This window comes from Pollicipes pollicipes, unplaced genomic scaffold (assembly GCF_011947565.3).
Source record: "Pollicipes pollicipes isolate AB1234 unplaced genomic scaffold, Ppol_2.1 Scaffold_2555;HRSCAF=2994_pilon_pilon_pilon, whole genome shotgun sequence".
NCBI lineage: Eukaryota > Metazoa > Arthropoda > Thecostraca > Pollicipedomorpha > Pollicipedidae > Pollicipes > Pollicipes pollicipes.
The window spans coordinates 29,588,256-29,609,978 of NW_023596136.1; the positions used below are offsets into that span (position 1 = coordinate 29,588,256).

General features: G+C 57.9%; 1 protein-coding gene across 1 annotated transcript; it reads right to left on the minus strand.

The window, feature by feature from the left end:
- Positions 1 to 5,964: 5,964 nt before the first annotated feature.
- On the minus strand, positions 5,965 to 21,466 carry LOC119107498 (uncharacterized). Its single transcript, XM_037230954.1, has 2 exons — positions 21,343 to 21,466; positions 5,965 to 7,672 (listed from the first exon to the last, which is right to left on the minus strand). The coding sequence occupies exons 1-2, from the start codon at positions 21,349 to 21,351 to the stop codon at positions 6,362 to 6,364; spliced, it is 1,320 nt and encodes a 439-aa protein (XP_037086849.1). The 5' UTR covers positions 21,352 to 21,466; the 3' UTR covers positions 5,965 to 6,361.
- Positions 21,467 to 21,723: the final 257 nt, after the last annotated feature.

The following is a 21,723-nucleotide window of genomic DNA, read 5'->3' on the forward strand; positions in this document are numbered from 1 at the left end:
CCAAACCCTGGACATAATTGTCCACGGTGATAAACTTGCATCACTTCCGACCTATAAACGGTTACGGCTGCACAAAGGCAGGCTTCCCCCGCTCTTCTCCGCGTGACCTTACCTTCTGGGAACCGAGCGCTATTCATGTGTGCAGGGCCATCGTTACGGTGTCGACGGGCCTTTTGGAGCTGGCGGTTGCCATTACAGCTGTGTCTTGATTATGCACGGCCTCCCGGGGTTTCGTACGTCCGAGCCGTGCCGTGTGCGACGAAGCCGGCAGCCGGGGAGGCAAAGCAGGTTAAGCGCAAACAACACGTACATAATATGTAGCGAATTGGGCAAATGACATCAGAAACCTGGACATCAGAGCTCTTTACGAATTGGGTCGAACAACACTGAAGCGGGAATAATGGGAATTAAAGTGAACTAAACGTTTGCCGTCAGGGTTGATGGAAAGCAGCATTTTGGTGTACGACATAAATTAAAAGATCGTGAAATGACCAAACAGCTTACTTCGGACATCTGCCGCAGGGCTGGGCGCATGGCTAATACGCGATGGACTGATACGGATTATGCTGGAAAATAACTTTGCTGGGACAGGTTGGACTGAGTCGACTATGGAACTTCATCAAGCTTCAGGCAGGTGGGTTGGAGTGACTGCACTTTGCCTCGGTGAATGGTGCGGGACTGGTCCCTGGGAAGCGAGCCGATGGACTCCTCCCACACCTGGCTTGTTTTCCAGCAGAGTATGTGGCCGCTCTGGCCGCTCCAGCCAGCGGCAGCTCATCAGCCGGACACCAGCCGTGTCTGCCGGCCGTTAGGTGACCGTGAGGCGGTCAGCAGCGGCCGCCGGCCTCGGCCGACCGCGCCGGCGGCCACTCGTGCACCGAAATCAGCCGTATATCTAACCAAGCGTCGCCATGCTCAGGAAACACGACTAGCCCCGCTCACCTTGACTCTGCGATCTCCGATTGGCGCCGACACTGTCGGTGTACAGCCCCGACCTTGACCGAAGCTGGCGGTCGTGCCGGCTCCGTTGGGACGCGCGGCACAGCTGACGCAGAGGCACACATCGCGGCGCGGCCGGTACCCTGGCGGTCTGTGAGGTCCCGAGACGGACGTTCGGGAAGGGCGAAGTCCCGGCGCAACCGGCCGGGGACCGCGGGGTCCTGATGCAGCCGGCTGGGGACCGCAGGATCCCGTGGTAGGCGGTCAGGGACCGCGGGGTCTCGGGGTGGCCGCCCCGTGACATTGTCATGACGTCTAGCCTGATGAGGGCCTCTCCCTGCGGGCACACGTGACGTCACGGCTGGCTGCCGGCCCACGGTCGTGATCGGTCACGGCCGTGATCCCGCAGCGGCGGCTGATCTCCGGCTGGTGGTAGCGGCGCACGGGCGAGCCGGCCCGACAGGCCCGGGATAGACGCTACCCCAGACCCGGCCCGACAGACCCGGGATAGACACTGCCTCAGACCCGGCCCGACAGGCCCGGCATAGACGCTGCCTCAGACTCGGCCCGGCAGGCCCGGGATAGACGCTACCCCAGACCCGGCCCGACAGGCCCGGGATAGACGCTGCCCCAGACTCGGCCCGGCAGGCCCGGGATAGACGCTACCCCAGACCCGGCCCGACAGGCCCGGGATAGACGCTACCCCAGACTCGGCCCGGCAGACCTGGGATAGACGCTGCCTCAGACTCGGCCCGGCAGACCTGGGACAGACGCTGCCCCAGACTCTGTCCGCCAGGGATCAGGCATCAGGCACGGACATCCAGCGCATGCGGTGGCGCTTTAGAACAACGACGTGAATTGGGATTCGTCACGCAGCCTAGCATGCGACTAGAGAAAGCATTTCTCCACATCTGGCGACAGCAGCATCTCTGCTGACAGCACAAGAAAGTCCCGTAAAGGTTGATGGCGCCAATAAAGATCTGCATGGCACTCTCTCCCTCGGTCTCTTTACCTGGTCTTCAAAAAGCTGACGCCCACGGTCTGTTTGGCACCCATACGGCTGTAACCCGAACCATTATTAGACGGGGCAGGCACTTCCAATTGGTGGGAAGCCGTCCAGTGTTATAAACGGTCGTTGTAATAGCTTAGCGCGTTTGGTTTAACGCTTGGTCACGTTCCTACGCGTGGTTAGCGTGTGCGGTTGTGTAACATCGCTTTCGTCTGATGCAGAATGAGCGCCCTCTTTCAAAAGCGGACATGCTTTCGGACCGGTTCAGCGGGGTAATATCCAGCCAGCACTCACCGTCAGAATGGATTAAAACCATGTGGAATTCGGTCTATCTGTCCTGCCGACCACACGCTCAATGTGTTTCTGTGTTGTCTCTTGCTGTGTGCACTCCTGCGCACACGGAACATTTTCTGGCCTCCCGAGCCAGCAAAGGACCTCCTTAACACTAGATCGGGCCTCCTGATCCAGACATGGACTACCTTATCGATAAAGGCGGTGTCAGAAAGCGGCCCTCTTGACGCGGAAAGAGTCTTCTGAGCCAGGCTAGTACCCTCTGGCTCGACTATGGGGCTTCCCTAATCTGAATGTTGGTAATCCACGTAAGCACCCCCCCCCCCCCCCCTCCTCGTATGCTGCGCCGCCGCTGCACCAGGGCAAGGGTCAATGGACGCAAACCGGTCATTGTTGGTATTCACGGCGATCACATACAGAACTTGAACCCATTTGTGAAATACAGCAAGGAGTTGGAAAGCCATCCTTAGGGAATTGGAAAACCGCAGCTGAACGTCTTGCGCAGTTCATTTTGAAAAATCTGTCGCCGCTGAATTGTCGGCAAGCCCAGTTTGATCTCGATGTACTGCGTCGCCCGGCACCGCGCATTCGCCGCATGAACGCGGTAAGTGCTGTCGTGGGTGCAATGTACCACTCTCTCTGTTTTGGCCGAACGCCGTAGAACTCTCTCAACGGCGCCGCAGCTACTGGGCATCTGGGATCTGTTGATCGTCAGGCGGCACTGACACGCTGGACTTTCCTCCGCCATGCATACAGCCCGTTCTACTTCTTAGCGTGCAATCCTGCCAATTCATTGGTGAAATGGCCGGGATCGCTGTCAATAAACCCTGTCTGGTTCACACCTCGGTGGGGGCGGTGTGAATGGCGCCTGCCTTTTGCCTGGCCATGGCTGCCGAACTGCACCCCCTCCGGCAGCCATCGCCGTCACCTCAAGAGCTTTCCTGTTTTGCTAAGAAAAAATACAAGCTGTGGATACCATGCTTTGTAAATATGCAAGGTGAAAGGAAAGTTAGCCCACCCATGCCTTAGTACACTCTCTAACGACTGTCGTCCGTCGCATGCATGTCACGCCATCACATGTTGCAGTTAGGCGGAGGTGTATAAAAGCCAAGGCTGTTTACCAAAACCGATAGCAGAGTTTCATCGGAAATAGGTGGTGCCGGCCGACTCGAATAGTGGCTTGGGGCTGAACTGTCCGAAGTTTGTAAGGGACTGTTTTTGCAATATTGAGTAGCCGTGATGCTGAAATATGCTGCAAAAGCTTTGCAATGCCATGCTGAAATTCGCAAGCATATAAAGCGTGAGGGATGAACAAGCAAGCAAATTGTGGGCATGTCACGTGGCATATACCCATGCATTCTCTTTCAGAATGCTGTCCGCAGCCGTTCTACATCAAGTGACCTTTGCCCGAGCTGACCCGACCTACCGCCGTCTTCGGATGCAACGTTGCCCGGGAGCACAGGGGCGTACCCAGTCAGTAGCGGTGTAGGGTCATGCCCAACGCGGGACGAACCCGAGGAGCAGACAAGGTGCTGAAAAAATCCTGAAAATATCTAGTTTTTAAATATCTGCAAAGCAGCGCGCCACTATGCTGCTGTCTAAACACGGCCATTTGTGTAAAGCGAGACTTCCTGTTCGGCGTCAGCGGAAAAGTAGCAACATGAACTCCCGCGTGCTGGTCGTGCTGAGCAATAACCGCTGGGCATTAAGCTCCGAAATCCCACCCACCGAGCCGTGTCTGGCGTCCATCTGAGATGTAACTGTCGCTCATGCCTGCTTCGATGACAAGGTAACGCCCCTGCGGCTGCAGTGTCGCCCGATTTGGACTAGGCGACACTTAAGCCGCCAGTCCAGCCGGTAGCCGTGTGACAGTCGCGCTGCAGCGAGCCGTCACACGGCTGTCGGCCGTGACTTCCAGGAGGGTCAGCGCACCCTCGCCACCCTGCCCCTGCCACTGTAGTCGGCTCGGCTCTCCCACGGACGCCGAGCGCGTTAGAAGTCTGTAGCGCTGACAGAGACGTACGAGACCCTCGTGCCACCGTCACCGAGGCCTCCTGGTGCCGGCGGTGTACCTTTACATCACCTTTCCTGCCCAGTTGCAAAACGGTTGGCGCAAGCCGAGCATTTTGCAAACTGCGCATTGCTCTGCAGCGTTAACCAAATTATCAGCGTTGCCTCACGGCGAGCGACGTGTCCAGCGAGCCGGAACGGCGCGGTAGCCGGCCGGCAGCGGGCGCGCCGCCCCAGGCGGTCCTGTGGGAGTTTCCAGAGGCGTGGGACGCTGCGGGAGAGGATAGTGCGAGCAGCGTCCGTGCTGACGTGACCCACTGCCCAGAATGGCCGCGCCGCCGCAGGCTCGTGCGCTCGCGCCGCGGGTCGAGGTGTGCGGTGTTGCAGCATGGCGCGCTTTTACGGAGACTACGCATGGGCCAATCTGGGATATTGCTGGCGATGGAGCGAGCCACAACGCAACGTGGAAATGTCCGGTGGAGTGTGCCATGCGTGACTTGTGAGTGCTGCGAACATTACTTCGCCCGGGAGAAAGAAAATTACTACATGGGCGGGCCGTCTCCGGCCAGGACTCTGGACTGTCGTACCGCCCTGCTTTCGCGCACCTTGCTGTTTGTATGGGATTGCTGGGCATGCAAATTACGTGTTTACGGACAAGCGAATGCGATCTCATTACCGAACTGGTCCTGATGCAGGAGAGAGAGGTTAGAGAGAGAGGAGAGAGAGAGAGAGAGAGAGAGCGAGAGAGAGATGGAGGAGAGAAGGCGAGAGAGAGAGCGAGACGATGGAGCAGGGAGAGAGAGAGGATGAGAGGAGAGAGATGGATGTGAGAGAGGAGGTGGAGGAAAGCGGAAGGCGTATATCTATATATATAATATATATATATCTATTATATATATAGGGTGCGGTGTGGAGTGTTGTGTGTGTGTGTGTGTGTCTTCGTAGCATATACGTTGTGAAGCAGGACCTTACGTCCGAAGTATCTCATGGGGCTCCGTGCACGAAAATGGTCCCATGGCGTCTGGGACGCCGGTGTCCCGGAGCTTCTCCTGTGGACCCCGAGGCGGACAGCTGACAGCTGCACTCGTTCAATGGCGGGTGAGACCGAATGAAGTGTCTTGTAGTAAAGCCAGATTAGGCCGCTGGTGCTCTGCGTCAAGCTGACCAGGTGTTGGCCAGATGAGACCCGCGCGACCGCTCTGTACCTGATTTACGAGCCCAGAGCCATCGCCTCTTTGTGTCTGAAAATGATCGGGGAAACACGTGATCAGCCTTAGCCCTGTGAAGCGTCTGAAGTTTTGAACAGCTGCACTCGTTCAATAGCGGGTGAGACCGAATGAAGTGTCTGGTAGTAAAGCTAGATTTGGCCGCTGGTGCTCTGCGTCGAGCTTGGCTTAACTGATGGCCTTTAGATGTCCTGTTGCGGCTTCCTGGTGGTCCACAGTGGCTCTCGCTCAGCTGCCCCCTCGTAGTGTGGCGTTGATTCATTTTTTCAGTTTGTTTTGGTCGATGGATCATGGAGGAGAAGGGTTTGTAGCATGTGTGTTGTGTAAAGAAAGACGAAGAGAAGTGATGTGGTACAAGACCGCCCGTGTCCTGTACTGCTCAGATTCCAACAAATCCTCAAAATTAACAGGCAGGGGCCAGATTCGAGCTTGTTGTCTAAGCCTGACCTTACAGGCCATCCTGTTCTTAATGGCGTTAATGTCAACGCGTTTTGTTACGGCAGACATGTATTTACACACAACAAATGAAACACTTCAATGAGTAAGGTCTTCAACGATGGCTACAGAGCATAAGACACGCGCAACGATGAGAGACCGCCCTCCAACTGTGCGCATCCACAGAAGAGGTCAGTGAGAATACTGCGACGCCTCGGCGACATTTGGTGAAGAAACATCCGCAGCGCGGGGGCTCCTTGCTTGCTCTTGGGCCTGGTGGCTGCACTATAGCACACCAGGTACAACACGCAAACGCCCAACGCTATACGTACCAGATATACACACGCTTCATCGCTGCATCTAGAGACAACATGGATATGTACATGCTCTTACGCTGCAGCTAAGGATAACATGGATAACACCGCCGGCGTCGCGCGGCCGGGCGCCGTCTCTACATCAAGCTGAAGATGACGGTGACGCCGAGGGACGGCACGTCCGTCTGCACCGTCTGCTCGTCGGCGCGCCGGCTGGTCTTGGAGCGGCTCAGCGACTTGAAGCACACGTTGTTGAGCGGCCGGATCTTTTCGTTCTCGACGGTCACGCGGAACGCCGCCGGCTGGAAGGCGGCCGGCGTGAGGCCGACGCGGGAGTCGCACAGCAGGTTGGCGCACTGGTAGGGGAACTCGGACTGGGTCGGCACGCGCGGGCCGTCGTAGCCGAGCTGCGCTAGCTTCTGCCGCAGGCACGTCTCGGCCAGCTCCGGACAGTCGAACGAGTGGATCTTGTACGCCTGGTAGTAGAGGAAGCGCTGCAGTTTCTTCGAGGTGCCCGAGTAGGTGGGGTTGAGCACCATGATCTTGGTGCCGGTGCATGTGTCGCCTTCGGCGCTGACCACGCGCACCTGCGTCAGCGGCGTGTCCACCGTCGAGCCGATGGAGTTGCTCTGCAGCGCCTTGAAGCAGGCCTCGCCCTCTACCTTGTCGTCGTCGTACAGCAGGTAGTTGTAGTAGCCGAGCGCCAGCTCCTCCATGCTGGAGTGGCAGAGCAGCCGCATGCACGAGTCCATCTCGCCCAGCCAGGTGGCGCCCAGCTTGTTGATCAGCTCCATCTTGGACGGGTCGCCGACGCACGAGCTCAGCACGGACACGACCAGGTCGCTGGCGAGCTCGAGGCGCGCGTACTGGGGCACGAAGCCGGCGGCGGCCGAGCGCGCCTGCGGGCCCGAGTACATGGTGACGTGCGTGACGACGCCGCGCTGGCTGTGCGGCTGCACCAGCATGGCCGGCCGCGTCACCTGCAACTCCGACTGGCACAGGATAAATGCCTCCAGCGGCTGGACGGAGCTGCCCTTGAGCGCGGTGAGCAGCAGCAGGCGCCGCTTGTCGCGCCGCGCCGCCGGGCACGCCGAGTCGTGCAGCACCAGCTGCAGGTCGCCGGCCGAGTAGAACGTCATCGGAAGATTGGAACGCTGGTAGGTGTCGCGCGACTGCCGCACGTCGGCCATGCAGCCGGCGCCGGGCTCTGTCGCGTCGTCCACGTGCACCGAGGCGTAGGTGACGCCGGCCACGACGTGCACGATCAGCACGTCCGCCGCGCACAGGATGGGCACGCACGACTGCGGGACGCTGATCTGGCTCAGGTGCAGCACGTCCGCGCTCAGGCTGTTGCCCTCCACGTCCTCCAGCGGCCGCTGTGGCAGGCACTCCATCAGGTTCAGCGACTGGGCGCCGGCTCCGGCCAGCAGCATGGCCAAAAGAAGCGCCTGTGGAGAGACGCAGTTGTTAAGATGGTGTCTGCGAAGGAATGCAGTCAACAGCGTGTCTGTGGCGACGCAGTTATCGAGAGCGTGTCTGTGAGGAGACACAATTGCATAGAGTGCTTGTGACACACGAATCTTTGTTCCACATAGAGTGTCGTCCAGTTCCGTCGGTAACACGCAGAGTTTGTGCAAGAGTGGAATGGTCACTGCTCGGCTGGGACACTGCAGGATATAGTGATGCATGGCCAGGTGTGGGGAGTCAGCCACTTATAACATTTGCCATAGAGCGGAGAAGTACCGGTGGCAGAACACAGTGGTAACCAGGGGCGTAGTTTCGCAACATAAGTTGGGGGGAGTAGCAGTGAGGCGGTTAGCAAAGCCCACAGAAGTGGGTAGGCTATAATGCATCAAAACGGGTTTTTTACCAGATTGCACACACTTTCCTCTCAAACTTTGGGACGAGAGCTTCCCACCCCCACCCCCATCGCAACTGAAACAGGAAAAGCACACCCCTGGTGAGTGGCGCAGCCTTCGCCCCCTGCAGCCAGCGCGCGGGGCACCACCAACGGCTCCCTTAAGGCATTCACCACAGCTCAAACGGCACAATTACGCCACACATTAGGGCTCGTCCACACAGAGGGTTTTCAAGCTTCATGTGCTGAGGGTTCCGGTGCCGGCGGCGGATAACTGAACATCACATTAGGCACAAGCGCGCTGCTGCGGCACTCTTACACCGTTGTGATGAGCCCATTTGTACTAATTACGTCTGATTTCGGCTGGGCCGGAACTGCGTGACTGTGTGCCTCCTGGCTCTCATCGAGGCTCAAAAGGTTGACCACAGACCGGAAATCCAAAGTGCAACAACACACTACAACTCACGCAGCACTGCTCAGCTACTCTCCTGCTGTGTATATGCTTGAACATCACAGTGAGCAGCCATTAAAGAGCTTCGCATCAGATTCAACCACCCGTTGTCGACACCAGCGTAAATTCTGATCAAATCCCGCAAGAAGTGGGCAGTACGCCGCGCAACGCCTGTGCTCGGCCGACTACGGCAGTTCATCATCGGCCTTACGTGACGGCGTGGGACCGTAACCGGTGTGAACGGCGAGGCCGCCCGTGTCCAGGCAGACGCCTGGGCTCGGAGCTGGACACGTCTGCGTCGTGTAAGCGACAGCATTAAGCACGCACCCCGGGAAAGGCTCGCAGATGCTGTAGTCGCACTGTCCCATCGCCGAGGACGGAAGTGAACGGACACCCCCGCACGTCGTCCACCGTCCAGGCACGGACCATTCGACCGCGATCGATGTACGTCCGTGAACAATGGACAGAGGACACCCGAGAAGCCACGCAACCACAGCCCGATAACGTCCCGAGAAGCCCGATAACGTCACGAAGCCGCGATAAGCCGCCACGAAACCACGCGGATAGGATGACCTTTGAATTGACCGGAAACATCGCAGTCACGAAGCGTGGCTGGGCATCGGCACCTAGCGTGATAACGCCCGGCTGAATGGCATTAGGGCTCTCTCATGGTGTGAACGCGCATAACGTATTGAGCCATTAATCCTTGTAAGAGTCTTGTCCCAGTTTCGAGGGTGAAAACTGGGTGACATGAATACGCCGCCGTCGAACGGTGCATCAGCGTCGTGAGATGGCCCGCTGCATGAGAAGAGGGGGCGGGCGCGGCGTCCGGAATGGGCCAGGATGCACGGGCCGGTAGGTCAGTTTCAGTGGTCGCCGCTGTTCGCGTTGGATTTGTGGACATGCTGTTGAATCTGAGATCACCACAGCCCGGCGGACGCCAGACGCCCCGGCCCGACCGCGCCCACCCTCGTCGTGATAGTCGGTGTCTCCATGACCGGGTCCACCCTCGCTGCGGTGTCTGCCCCCGCCCCCCCCCCCTCCCCTCCCCGGCCGGCTCCACCCTCGTCACGGTGACCGGCGCTCTCCCCCCGGTCCCGTCCACCCTCGTCGCGGTGACCGGCGCTCCCCCCGGCCAGGCCGCACTCCTCACGCAACCAGCTGCGTTCATCGGCGACCTTGGCGATCGCACCACTAATGATCGCGCCGCGTCAGGAATGGCCGCGAGAGCCGCGCTGCGGCCGGCGCCCTGACCAGGACGCCACCGCGGCGTGCACGCGCTTGACCGCCGGCGAGCGGCGGGGTCGGGCCGGCTCACCGCCATCACGGTCACCGGCGGCGGCCGCCGGCAGACAGGTGCGCCGCCAGCGTTCGCTGGACCACGGCCGGCCAGGGCAGCCGCCAGCAGCGACAGGAGGGCGGCACCAGTCAGCGCCTCCGGAGCGCCCAGTGGGTGCCGCGCGCTCCGGCAAGGCCGGGACCGCTCGGCGGATGGGCCGGAGGCCGGCGACTGTCCAGGCACGCTTCGGGGCGGCGGGCACCACGCCATCACTGGGCTGTCCGGCGGCCAGGCTGTAGGAGCAGCGGCCTCAAGCGGTCGCCTGTCGAACCGGTGACGACGGACGTAAAGCTCCGCACTGGGGGGGAGGGGTCTCAACGTCAGGAGAGCGTCGCAGGAGGCGATAGAAGCCAGTTGCGACAAGTCACCACAAATCAGACAGCAGTAGCTCAGCTCAGACCAGCACAAGGATGTCGCTGGGCCATGCTGGCGCGGCTCAGCCTTGCACCTTCTGCCACCACAGACATTCCGCATGGAGCCGATTGTCTTGCGCCCCATTCGTGAAGTCGTGGAATATGCTGCCACCACTGGTCAATGCAATGCCACACAAAAACATTAAGTTCCGACCATTTCCGTGGGTTTATCCCTTCGGAAAAAAACATTCTGCCGTTGGTGATGTGACCCTGCTAACCTGTGCCGCTGCAGTGCGCCTACGATCCCGATCGCGGCTGCGAGGGACTCTATACTCGGTCAGTGTGACCGCGGCACCCCAGACGGCCGCGGCGGGCGCGCCGAGCCGCCGGACAGCGCCGCCCCCGCTGACGGCCCACCCCGCTCCGGCCGCGCGCGGCGGGCGCCCTCGGTCGTGGGTGGCGCTGGCGGAGGCCGCTGGGCGGTGGGTCAGTGACCCACGGCCGCGGCTGCGGCCACGGGCCGGCGGGTCCACGCGCGGCCTGTCGACTAACAGACAGCTGCTGCTACCACCCCGCCAGGGACACGACTCTCTCAGAGGCGTGCAGGTCAACGGACCCGCTAAAACGCACTCGTGCTAAGTTGCAGGGCTTTCATGGTTGCAGCAGTCATGATAAAATCTCGCCATTTGACGTATAGATCAGCTGCAGCGGCCGTTCATGCAACATGATGCCGCTGTGCATTGGCTTAGTGAAATGTCAGGTACAAAAATAACTAAATCTGTGATTTCTCATTTTGTTTTACTTTAAGACTTTCAGTGCTGACCCCTGTTATACCAGATGTACCAGATGATGAAAAGGCCTAGATGTAAACCAGTCTGTCCAGATGTAGAGATGCCAGACCCCTTCAGCAGAACAAGGTTATTGCAGTAACGCGTAGGCTCGGCTGACGTATCCGAAGCAACTCCACGCAACGAGTAGAATCATCCCACTTCTTTTGCTGCCGACATCGATTCGCTGCATCGCTTAGAAGCTGCCTAAATATGTGTCAAAACACGGTGAACGTTAGCAGCTGAACAGTGACTTTGACCTGATGTGGCAGCTTACGCACGTAAACAGCCACTCCCGCCTCCACAACATTTGAAGGTCGCCGATGGCGTAATTCATCCAGGGAGTGACGAAAACACCCACGTCAGTACCCACTGGAATTGCATGACTCCTCGGCGATGATAAACCGTTAAAGCTATGGCCGGCAGCTGTCACAATGGCCGTGGCACCCTTGGGCAATTGCCACACCCATGGCAGCGGACGGCGGCCTGGCCGGTTCAGCAAACGGTGGTCCGGATGGTCCGGCAGGCGCTTGTGAAACGTGTCCGGCACCGCCCCGCTCCCGCCGGCATGCCGGCGGGAGCCGGTGGGAGCCGACGGGAACTGCCAACTTGACGAACCGGTTCGCCGAGCGCTAATTGCGCTGCGCTTCACGGAGGAGATAGAGTAGAACGTTTGCACTCACTGTTACTGATTGTAGTGCAAGAACTGGACCGCTTCCTATGTTTCGATTCATGATGCCGTGACAAGCACATCATCGCGCTCCACGCAAGAGACTACTGCATGCCAATAAATGTGTGTAGCCCACATTAGGGCTCTTCTCACCACCACCCAAGTCAACAAAAGCCAATCCCACACTTCAGCATGGACTGACTGAGGCCTGTCTTTAGAACGTGTCACCATGCGTAGCTGGCGGCTGCTATTTGGAGGCGTCGCTTTGAACCGTCACTGGGACAGAACGCGCACGCGCAGGTCGGGAAAGCAGGTCCTGCTGCGTCTGCCGCGGCCGGAATCCAGGCCAAAACAAACGGTAGCCCCATTAAACTAGGTGACGATGATTTGGACGCCTACTCTGCAGACCATGAGCCGAAGTCTGCGCGGCGAGCTGCTTGATATGCGGCGCAGATCCGAAACTTATCGGCCGATCGTGTGATCGTCACTGGAACGTGAAGACAAGCGTGGCGCGGCGCCGGCTGACGGCGCGGCGGCTCGGTTTTGTGCGCGTCACGACCAATATGGAGCCATTTTGTGAAATCGGCGGCGTGTCGCCGTCATGTCACGGGGTCCGGCGACCCGAACTGGGCCGAGGAGCCGCCATGATCATCACGACGAGGCCCGCCTTACTAATCAGCTGTTCGCCGGCCAGAACGCTGTCATTGCTGCCGAGATCTGAGCGAGCGGGGCTCGACGAGTGGGTCCCGGGTCGGCAGACAGCCGAGCCCGCTGGTTTGTTCCGGTCAGGAGTCCCGCTCCCCATGGGTCCCGGGTCGGCAGACAGCCGAGCCGCTGGTCTGTTCGGCAGGAGTCCCTTTTCTTGGGTCCCGGGTCGACAGACGGCTGAGCCTGCTGGCTTGTTCCGGTCAGGAGTCCCGCTTCCCATGGTCCCGGGTCGACAGACGGCCGAGCCTGCTGGCTTGTTCCGGTCAGGAGTCCAGTCCGCTCCCATGGGTCCCGGGTCGACAGACAGCCGAACCTGCTGGCTCGTTCCGGTCCGGAGTCCCGCTCCCCATGGGTCCCGGGTCGACAGACGGCCGAGCCTGCTGGCTTGTTCCGGTCAGGAGTCCCGCTCCCATGGGTCCCGGGTCTCGACAGCCGCCGAGCCTGCGGCTTGTTCCGGTCGGAGTCCCGCTCCCCATGGGTCCCGGGTCGACAGACCGAGCCTGCTGGCTTGTTCCGGTCAGGAGTCCCGCTCCCCATGGGTTCCCGGGTCGACAGACAGCCGAGGCCTGCTGGCGTGTTCCGGTCAGGAGTCCCGCTCCCCATGGGTCCCGGGTCGACAGACAACCGAGCCTGCTGGCTTGTTCCCATCAGGAGTCCCGCTCCCCATGGGTCCTGGGTCGACCTGAATGCCCAGCCAGCTGTCTAACGCTCTTTATTGCCAGCCGTCAAGCCCAGTGCGTCCTCTGTTGCGGAACAAACCCGACAACCCACGGCGTCAAAAACCAGCTTAATCTACCGGAACGACGTGTGAGAACGGGAGTTATGCGGTCTGTACGAACTGACGGCATTAACAGTGCGTTCACAGGGCCTATCGGCACGACACGCGGTTGAATACGGCCAGCTTTTGAGATAGCTGAGATTTCGTGAGCATGTCGCAGCATTCTGGAATGATGTGTTTCAGGTTGGCTTCCTTGAAGTGTTTCAAAGGCAGCTAATTAACACGTCTTAAATGTGTGTAGCGTATCCACTCAACTCAAAGGACATAAATCAAGACAGATAAGTGTCTAAGTGTAATTTAACATTTCTGGTGAGTCGCAGAAATGTACTGAAAAGCCTTGTTGTCTGCGGTGTGATAGCGAATGAATCAAATATATAAGGCCGCCGTGTCTCACGCAATCTGTTTGGTCTTGTGTGGTTTGCATATCACGCACGTCCCTGAGCAGGACGCAGCGCAGCAGCCTTGCAGGGCTCTCATCTGTCCTGATCTCAGGCTGAAGATAAGCCTACAACGTCCCGCGTCCAGGCGTCTCAAAGTGAAACTGATCTGACTTCACATCCAGTTCAGAGTGTAACCGTGAACTTGACTCTGACGACTCAGAAACCCGTTTCAGACCGGCACAGGAGAGGCGTTGGTGAGAGCTGCGCTGCGTCGGATAGGGCGTCTGGACTGCGACGGTCCGACCCGCGCGAGTCCGGTGCCAGACAAGAGCCAGCGCGCTCCCCGAGTCCAACCGAGCCCGCCTCCCCAGCACGATGGTGGCATGTCAGCATGGCGCCCAGTGGGACACTGCATGATGAGATGAGAGAGAGGGGAAGAGGAAGAGAGAGAGGGGGGGGGGGGGGTAAATGATGTCAGCACGCAAGAAGCGACTCATTGGGGGATGACCTCTATCAAATACCGACATTAACTACAAAACGTGACAGCATCAGGACCGACCGCGAAGCCAAGCCGGACCCTCAGGAGTGAGGTCTGCTGCCCGTGTCAGCACCAGAGAAGACCAGGGGTCGGTCGCAAGGTCAACAGCAGGACTCCAGTACCAGGACCGATCAGCACTCAGGCTCCGGGAGTGAGGAGCAGGACCGGTCAACACTCAGGCTCCGGCGTCGGGAGCAGGATGGTTGGCGGCCGGGGCCGTCGTCTGAACGTGGCAGAACACCTGCCGGGTAGTAGAGCAGAGGCCGGCCCCGGCCGTGGTGACGCCCGTTTACGAGTACCCGCAGCGTGTCAGAAGTCGTTCAACGCCCGCCCTCCGTCTGGCCAGACAACCATGCAGATCGGGTCCACCAAGCTAGAATGCAGCATGGCAGAGGCGGGGCTGAGAAAAGTTGGGATGTGAGGGCGCCCTTACGGGGGGGGGGGGGGGGGATGAGAGAGATACAGCTGAGAGGGGCGCTGTTGAGAATGGGCGCCGTTGTGAGGGCACCACTGAGAGAGACCCAGGTCAGAGGGCGCCGGTGTTAATGGCGTTGCTGAGAGGGGCGCAACTGAGATGGACGCTGTTGAGAAGAGCGCTGTTGTGAGGCGTGCCACTGAGAGGGGCGTTGTTAGCGGCGAGTTTTGTCTCTGCCCGCAGACGGAGCCGGGTGCGGGCGGTCACCGTCGCCTCAGAGCCGGGTGCGGGCGGTCGCCATCACCTCAGAGCCAGATGCGGGCGGTCATCATCACCTCAGAGCCGGGTGCCGGGCGGTCACCGTCGCCTCAGAGCCGGATGCAGGCGGTCGCCGTTGCCTCAGAGCCGGGCGCAGGCGGTCGCCATCGCCTCAGAGCCGGGTGCGGGCAATCACCGTCGCTTCAGAGCCGGGTGCGGGCGGTCGCCGTCGCCTCGGATTACGGCCGCGGGCGGCAGCCACCACCTCAGCGCTGCACTCGGTGGCACCACCAGTGCAGAGCCTGCGGCCTCCTCCCCGGACTGCATGCTAATGTCGGCGTGTGGGCGGCTGCCGGCGGCCGATGTTTGAACACGAGCACAGCCTGACACGCCGCAGGACGGCGAGTGTTTGACCCGGCGGGCTGAATCGGTGTCACGTGGGCGCGCACACCGGCGCGCCGTGACAGCCCCTCAGTATACTGGGCGCCCAACCGGAACCCGTTACGGACGGAGACTCCTTTTTAACCGTCACCACCACCAACATCGACAGGCTTCATGACCTGAGGTCCACTGAGGCCACGAATGATAGCGAGTGTCAGACAACTTCCTCGTCTGAATCACGTAATAATCACGGGGCACTTGTTTCTGGAGCACCACCACATCCCTGTCGTTTCGAAGAAGGGCGTATGTCTACTCCTAACTAGATCGAGTTCGCCGCATGTTGCGACGAAGCAAGAAACAATGTGTCATGGTACAACGTCTATGACATGAAAAATAGAGTTCGATGTTGCAGCTTATACGGGCTTCACATTGGTGCCACCTTAAGGCCAAAGTGTGTTATCGTTTGGGTATCATCGACCTGCTTTTAGGGAACAGGTCACGAAACGCCGGATATGACAGTGCAGCACACCTTTGTCGCCTTTTGATCGGCAGATCTATGACTGGCCCTGGAGGTTTAAGTGATAATTTAAACTTCTTGAGGATTGTATGACTACCTAGCACAATTACAACCAAGACAGAGTGCGTAACTCCAGAAAGGTGAGAAACATTGCAATTTGAGCGGCTCGGCTCGGCCCGCACACTTTTTCCAAGCCGACACTTTGGAACAACTGGTGCAGCTTCATGAGGGTTTCAGTGAAAAGGTGCGCAGTCTTTTCCAGTGTTAGCTGCATGATTCGTAGCGAATTGGTGTTCAAGCTGCTGATGAAGCATGAGTCTCCTGCCACGATCCAACAATAATAAAACGTAACCTCCGAGCTTGTTTAACACTGGAAGCGTAAAATTTGCTATCAGAACCTTTCCGCCAGTGGCGAAAAGACTCCGTCATATGGGCAGAAGGCGCGCCCGAAGCCTGACGAGCCGGCGTCACAGTCACTGGAAACGGACGCCATAGAAAGACGGAGTAACAGAGGACAGAAGGCTTCCTTCAAGTCGGTTTCGTACGCCATTACACCCCAAGGCCATATCCGTAGGCCATGAGGCCACCCATAGGCCATTTTCAACAAATCTTATCTGTGAATCAGCACGCGAACGTGTCATAGTAAAGTCGTTCGCATGCTCCACTCTCACGACAGGACATTCCAGTGCATTAAAAACACCTACTTGCATGAGATCCTACAGTTGTCCGTTTGCTTTCGCCTCGGCATCAGAACCTAACGACTGCTATGATGGTGGCAGGTCCCGGGCAGCACAAGGCCCCAGACCAGCTCCAGGCTGCAGCACGCTGGCGAGCTGCACTCACAGAAAAACCTGGAGCGAACGCGTCATGTCGACGCTATCATTACGGTGCATCGCATGTGGGCATACGGTTAGCAGGAATATGATGCACAGTGTACCCACATGCTCCAAATGTCTGCCGAGCAGGTGTGGCATGGTCAAGTGCCCACGAAATGGTACATTTTGTTGCTTATAGCATTTCGTTTGCCAGGCAGTGGTTCTTTGCATTGCAATTCGTCTTGCAAAGTGGCGGTACCTGGACGGATAGCGGGTTAGCGCCACTTCTGGTTATGGGCCAACACCACGTGGGCACGGAAACATTGCAGACGGTTCATAAGCGAAAGAAGAGCGTTCGGCGTGAAGGATGCCATCAGAATCATCCGTAGACGCCACAGCTTTCCACAAAGGACGCGCGTGACTCAGAAATATCTTCGGTAGGGGCAATGCCTTGGCATCAATGTGTGCGTATTTCACGCGCTCGTGGCCGTGCGGGTCTCCAGGCCCGGGTCTCCGGGAAGGAGGCATAGCGGCCGTCTGACGCGGGTGCACCGGAGACGAGCGTCAGCTAGCTCCGCTGCCGGAGAGGAAGCCGTCCCGTCGCCGGGGCCTCCTCACGACCGGGCATCGGCCCGAGCCGACCCCGGCAGGTGAGTTCCGTTCCGAGCAGGTCATCACACCGAGCCGGTGGGATCGGTAGCGCTGCCGGACGCACCGGCCCAGCCGGACCGGCCAGCAACTGGGCAGCAATGACGACGGGTAGGGAGGGGTCAACCAGCCTCTAGGATTGGCAACGGCAGCGGCTAGGGTTGGGACAGGGTCCATCCTCTCAGAGGGGCCGATCATTTAGAGCCTGCGGTCTCCCGGGGCCCGGGCCCGCCGCGGCTTCTCGCCGTCGTCACACTCGCCGCCGGCGCTCCGCCCACTACCGAGGAGTCAGCTCGACGAGACGGTCCGCCCGCCCGTATTAGGGCCGGCGTCCGCCACGGCGACAGCGTCACTCGTGTCCGCCCCGGGGTGCCGCCTCATGTTCGGGCCGTGCCGTCACTGCGCGAGGTCGAGCGCCAGCCGGATGGGTGTTCTGTACAGCCACGGCACCGCGAGGTCGTACGAGGCACGGCCTCGGTAGCCCCACAGGAACGCGTCGGCCCAGAACCGGAACTCATGGCGTGCATTCCGGCCGTAGGTCAACCGAACAGTTAAGCAGCGTGACGTCACGAGATTGCCGCCAATCAGAGCGCCCGGGCGTCGTCAGAGCAGCGCGGCTGGAAGTGACGACAAACCTGTCTCCTGGAGCCAGCCGGCCTCATGGTCCAGGCGGGAGAACAAACCCAGGAAGTTAGCTGAGCCGTGGCGAGGTGAAAAACCCAAACTAACATGCTTCGCTATTACCGAGCTGCTTATTTGTCCTCCCTTTTCCTATAACAGCGCAGGCGGCTTTGCCGTCCGAGCAAGCCACAAGTCATAAGATTCGACAGCTTCCAAGGCATATAACTCACTGGCACTTGCAACTACCTCTAGGTAATATCTACAGATCATGGGTACAAATGTCTACCTGGTCAGTCTAAGAGCTACCAACTACAAAAGACTGGAGTTCCTGTGCACTCCATTAAGTTCATAGGGATACGCTACGCACCTTTTATTGAATGCACCGCAACCCCCCCGTGCAAGCGGGCTTCTTTTAGCGTCAAACGCCGAGTCACGCCTTATTCTTTTGAACAGGCACTCAAGATCTGGCTTGGTCGCATTGAATGTTCACACGTAAACACAATTCAGACCTTCTATAGGTCGAGCATAAATTGGCAGCGACAGCAATTCTCTCAGCAGGATGCAACGCAAAGCATCGACTCGACCCAGTTGTGGTTTGCAGGTGACCGCGGCCAGGTTAAAGCTGCATAGGTCTGTTTCGTTGGCGGTGCTCCAGCCCTCAGCTGCGCCCTCTGCCGGCGCCAGTGGGGATTAATGCCGTGCCCTTGACCCCTGCGGAGAGCTGGTATCCAGATCAAGTCGAGTGCATAGCGTTGCGCTCGATGTGGAACAGTGTGATTTGATAGCCAGTTCTGAGTGCAGGTGTCTCAAAGATCACGATGTGGCTCGTTAAGGCTAAGCCATGGACCTCAACACGATCGAGCAGAGGCAGCGACGAAAATACCCCCATCCCCACCCCGAAAAACGGTTTGCAAAGGGCATGCCGCTCACTGTAAGCTTCGAGAACTGTGTCCGGAACAAATGGCTGATTGAGTTTTAAACCTCTTGCATCCTCCACCCCGTCCTAGTCGCATGCATTAAGTACAGTTGCACTGCTATAGAAAGGATGAAATGTATGAGTTGAATATATATATATATTATATATATATATATATTATATATATATATATATATATATAATATATGTGTATATATATATACATATATATATAATATATGCGCACTACATACATACATATATATATAGATATATAGATATATAGTATATATATATATATATATATATATATATATATATATATATATATATATATATGTTAGTGCGCGAGGACGGTCGCCTCTGGCCGACGTAAAGTTTTACTTAAACTCTACTACAATCTGGACGCCAGTGGCGCTGTCCGCTCCTCACAAGCTTCACGTCTCTGTATCCGCTGATGGTCGCCTTAAGCAGTTCTCAGCCAAATTAGCTCAATACTTTAAAAGTTATTGCTGTACACATTGTTGGGCATTCGCTTGCAGCTGTTTGATCAGACATGGGTTTTTCTCCAACAATCCAAATCAGCACGATTTCACCTCCCGATTAAATTACTGTGGAAAAGATAATGGGTTGAAACATGCGGGCAGATGAAGAACGCGGGTCGAGAAGCGGGGTCCAGATCCCAGCGGCCCAGTGTCGAAGACATGCAGACCTCATAGTAGTGGAGGGAAAAAGAATAGTGCAGGTGGAAAGCATGGGTCGATGTGTGCGAACCAGCAGACCACTGGTCAGACCAGCAAACCAGCAGGCACTAGGGCACATGATTTGCCGAGCATGGATCCGCCCGTTGTGGAACCTTTTTGAGGATCGATATCAGATCTTAGCAATCAGAGCAGGTGACCTTAAAACTGTCCGAGCCATACGCGTGCTAGCAATCAACCGGATCAGCTTCTTCGTAGCCGATCTCGTCGCTGGACTTTGCGTTCTAAACCCAGGGCGATTTGGCCAAAGAGAACTACACAGACGTAAAGCACTATCCATCCAAACCATTTTAGTCTTTCGTCATAGTTTGATAACAACTGACAGAACCGTAGCTCGTTAAAAAATCTGACTGTTTATTGAAACTGCGAAACCTGACCGGACTCATCCAGTCAATTCGCAAGCAGTGCTAGTCATCAATTAGACTGTGAATACTACATCGGTGAATTCCACCATGTTTGTCGGATTCTCATGAAAGGTTCTTTTCAAACCACCGACCAATGCATTCGCATCGGTTATCAAGGTGTCTGCCTCCATTCAGGTTAGTTTTGGGCATGATCTACATATGAACAATTGCCAACGCTCACGTCGTTGCCGTCTCGCTCGTCCTCGCGACACCGTTTGTAACCGCCTCGCTCGTCCCGCGACACAGTTTGTTGCCGCCTCCTTCGTCTCGCGACACACGAGGTGACATACTGGCATATGTCATGAACAATAGTCTATGGCGTGATTGACTTTGGTCAGTCATGGGCCATCGACCATCGAGGTACAAAACATATCATGATACTAAATGGGCTATTCTCGCGATGGACTTCCGCACATCATGAATTATTCCGTTTCTCGATGGCCTTCATCCGTTTCGCAATAGGCTATCTTCGTAGGCTATCCGTTGGCGATTACAGATCGCTGTGTGGGCGGGCGTACTTCCCACGTCCGTGGTACTTCCCATCACCTGGAGTAGCGTCAGGGCAGCATGATCCGTCAGATGTGTAAAATTCCGAGAAAGCAAGAAAGGTCTTCTTTGCTTTGGAATGTTACCCAAGGCCAGCACACTGGATGGCTCTGATGTATGCATTGCGAGGCAGTATACTTAACTGACGGTGGGGGAATTCCCTGTCACTCGGCAGGCTTAAGGCATTGTCAAAGAAAACTCATACCACCCGGGTTTTCATCCCTAATAACCTACTTGTGAGGAGATCGGGAGACCCGTAAAGTGCAGCTGAACACGTGGCAGATATTACCGTCTTGTGAGTGAGGTGTCAGATACGAGGTTATCGAGCGAACGGCGGGATCATGCCAAGCGCTGGCAGGATTTTTACGCAACATGAGTATCTCGGACCATACAAGGTCAGCTGCTATGAGACTTTGCCAGACGCGTGCAGCCCACGGCGGACTGGCGCTGGCCGCGTTTGCTCCTGGCTCATTCTATCAACTGCATGAACGTTAGTTGAGTTTTTAGCGCTATAATATCTTGCATTGCCTCTGATCAGAAATTTCAAACAATGGGCAGTGGACAATCTGCGGCACCTTTTCCTTCGTTGCGCAAGCACCGCCGGTACTTATCAAATAATCATATCCGTTAACGATGACCTGCATAAAATACAAATTTTCCTGTCAGCTAGCGGCGGTTGGCCATTTCAGGGGGCTGCCACCCGGTTTTAAACGTTTGTAAATGTAATTTGGATGCCAGACGTGTGGGAAGAAACTGTTTCGACTCCACCAACGAGCCCGGCAGTTGTGCCAGGTGTGCCCAATTCGCGCCTTTAAACGACGGCTAACGACCAAACGATGATCGATGCGGGCGAGCACCGCTCCCGCCAATGCCGCGCAGCTCGGGGCTCCGGGGCCTGGGGCTCGGGGTCCGCGTCGGGCCAGGGACGGCTCACCTGTGTCATGGTGTCGGGTGTCGGCAGGCCGGCGCGGGGCGGCAGTCTTCCGAGCTGGGCGCACGTGACGGCTGTCGGGACCGGCGACGGGACCGCAGAGGGAGCGCTGCTCACAGCTCCGGACCGGGGCGTGCACTGGCAGCGGCGTCCGAGCAGCAGCGGCGGCGGCGGCGGCGGCGGCGGCGGCGCCACGGCGGCCTCCCTTTCACCGCGCGCGCGGCCCCCAGCGGCCGACCGGCGCCTGCTCACCCCTCACCCGAGCCCCGGGGGCGCCAACAACAGCCCGCGGTCAGGGGCGGGCGTCACCGACAACACCCGCACCACCGCCCCGCCACGCACCCTCGGACCATCAGGTGATACCGGGCACACAACAATGGCCAC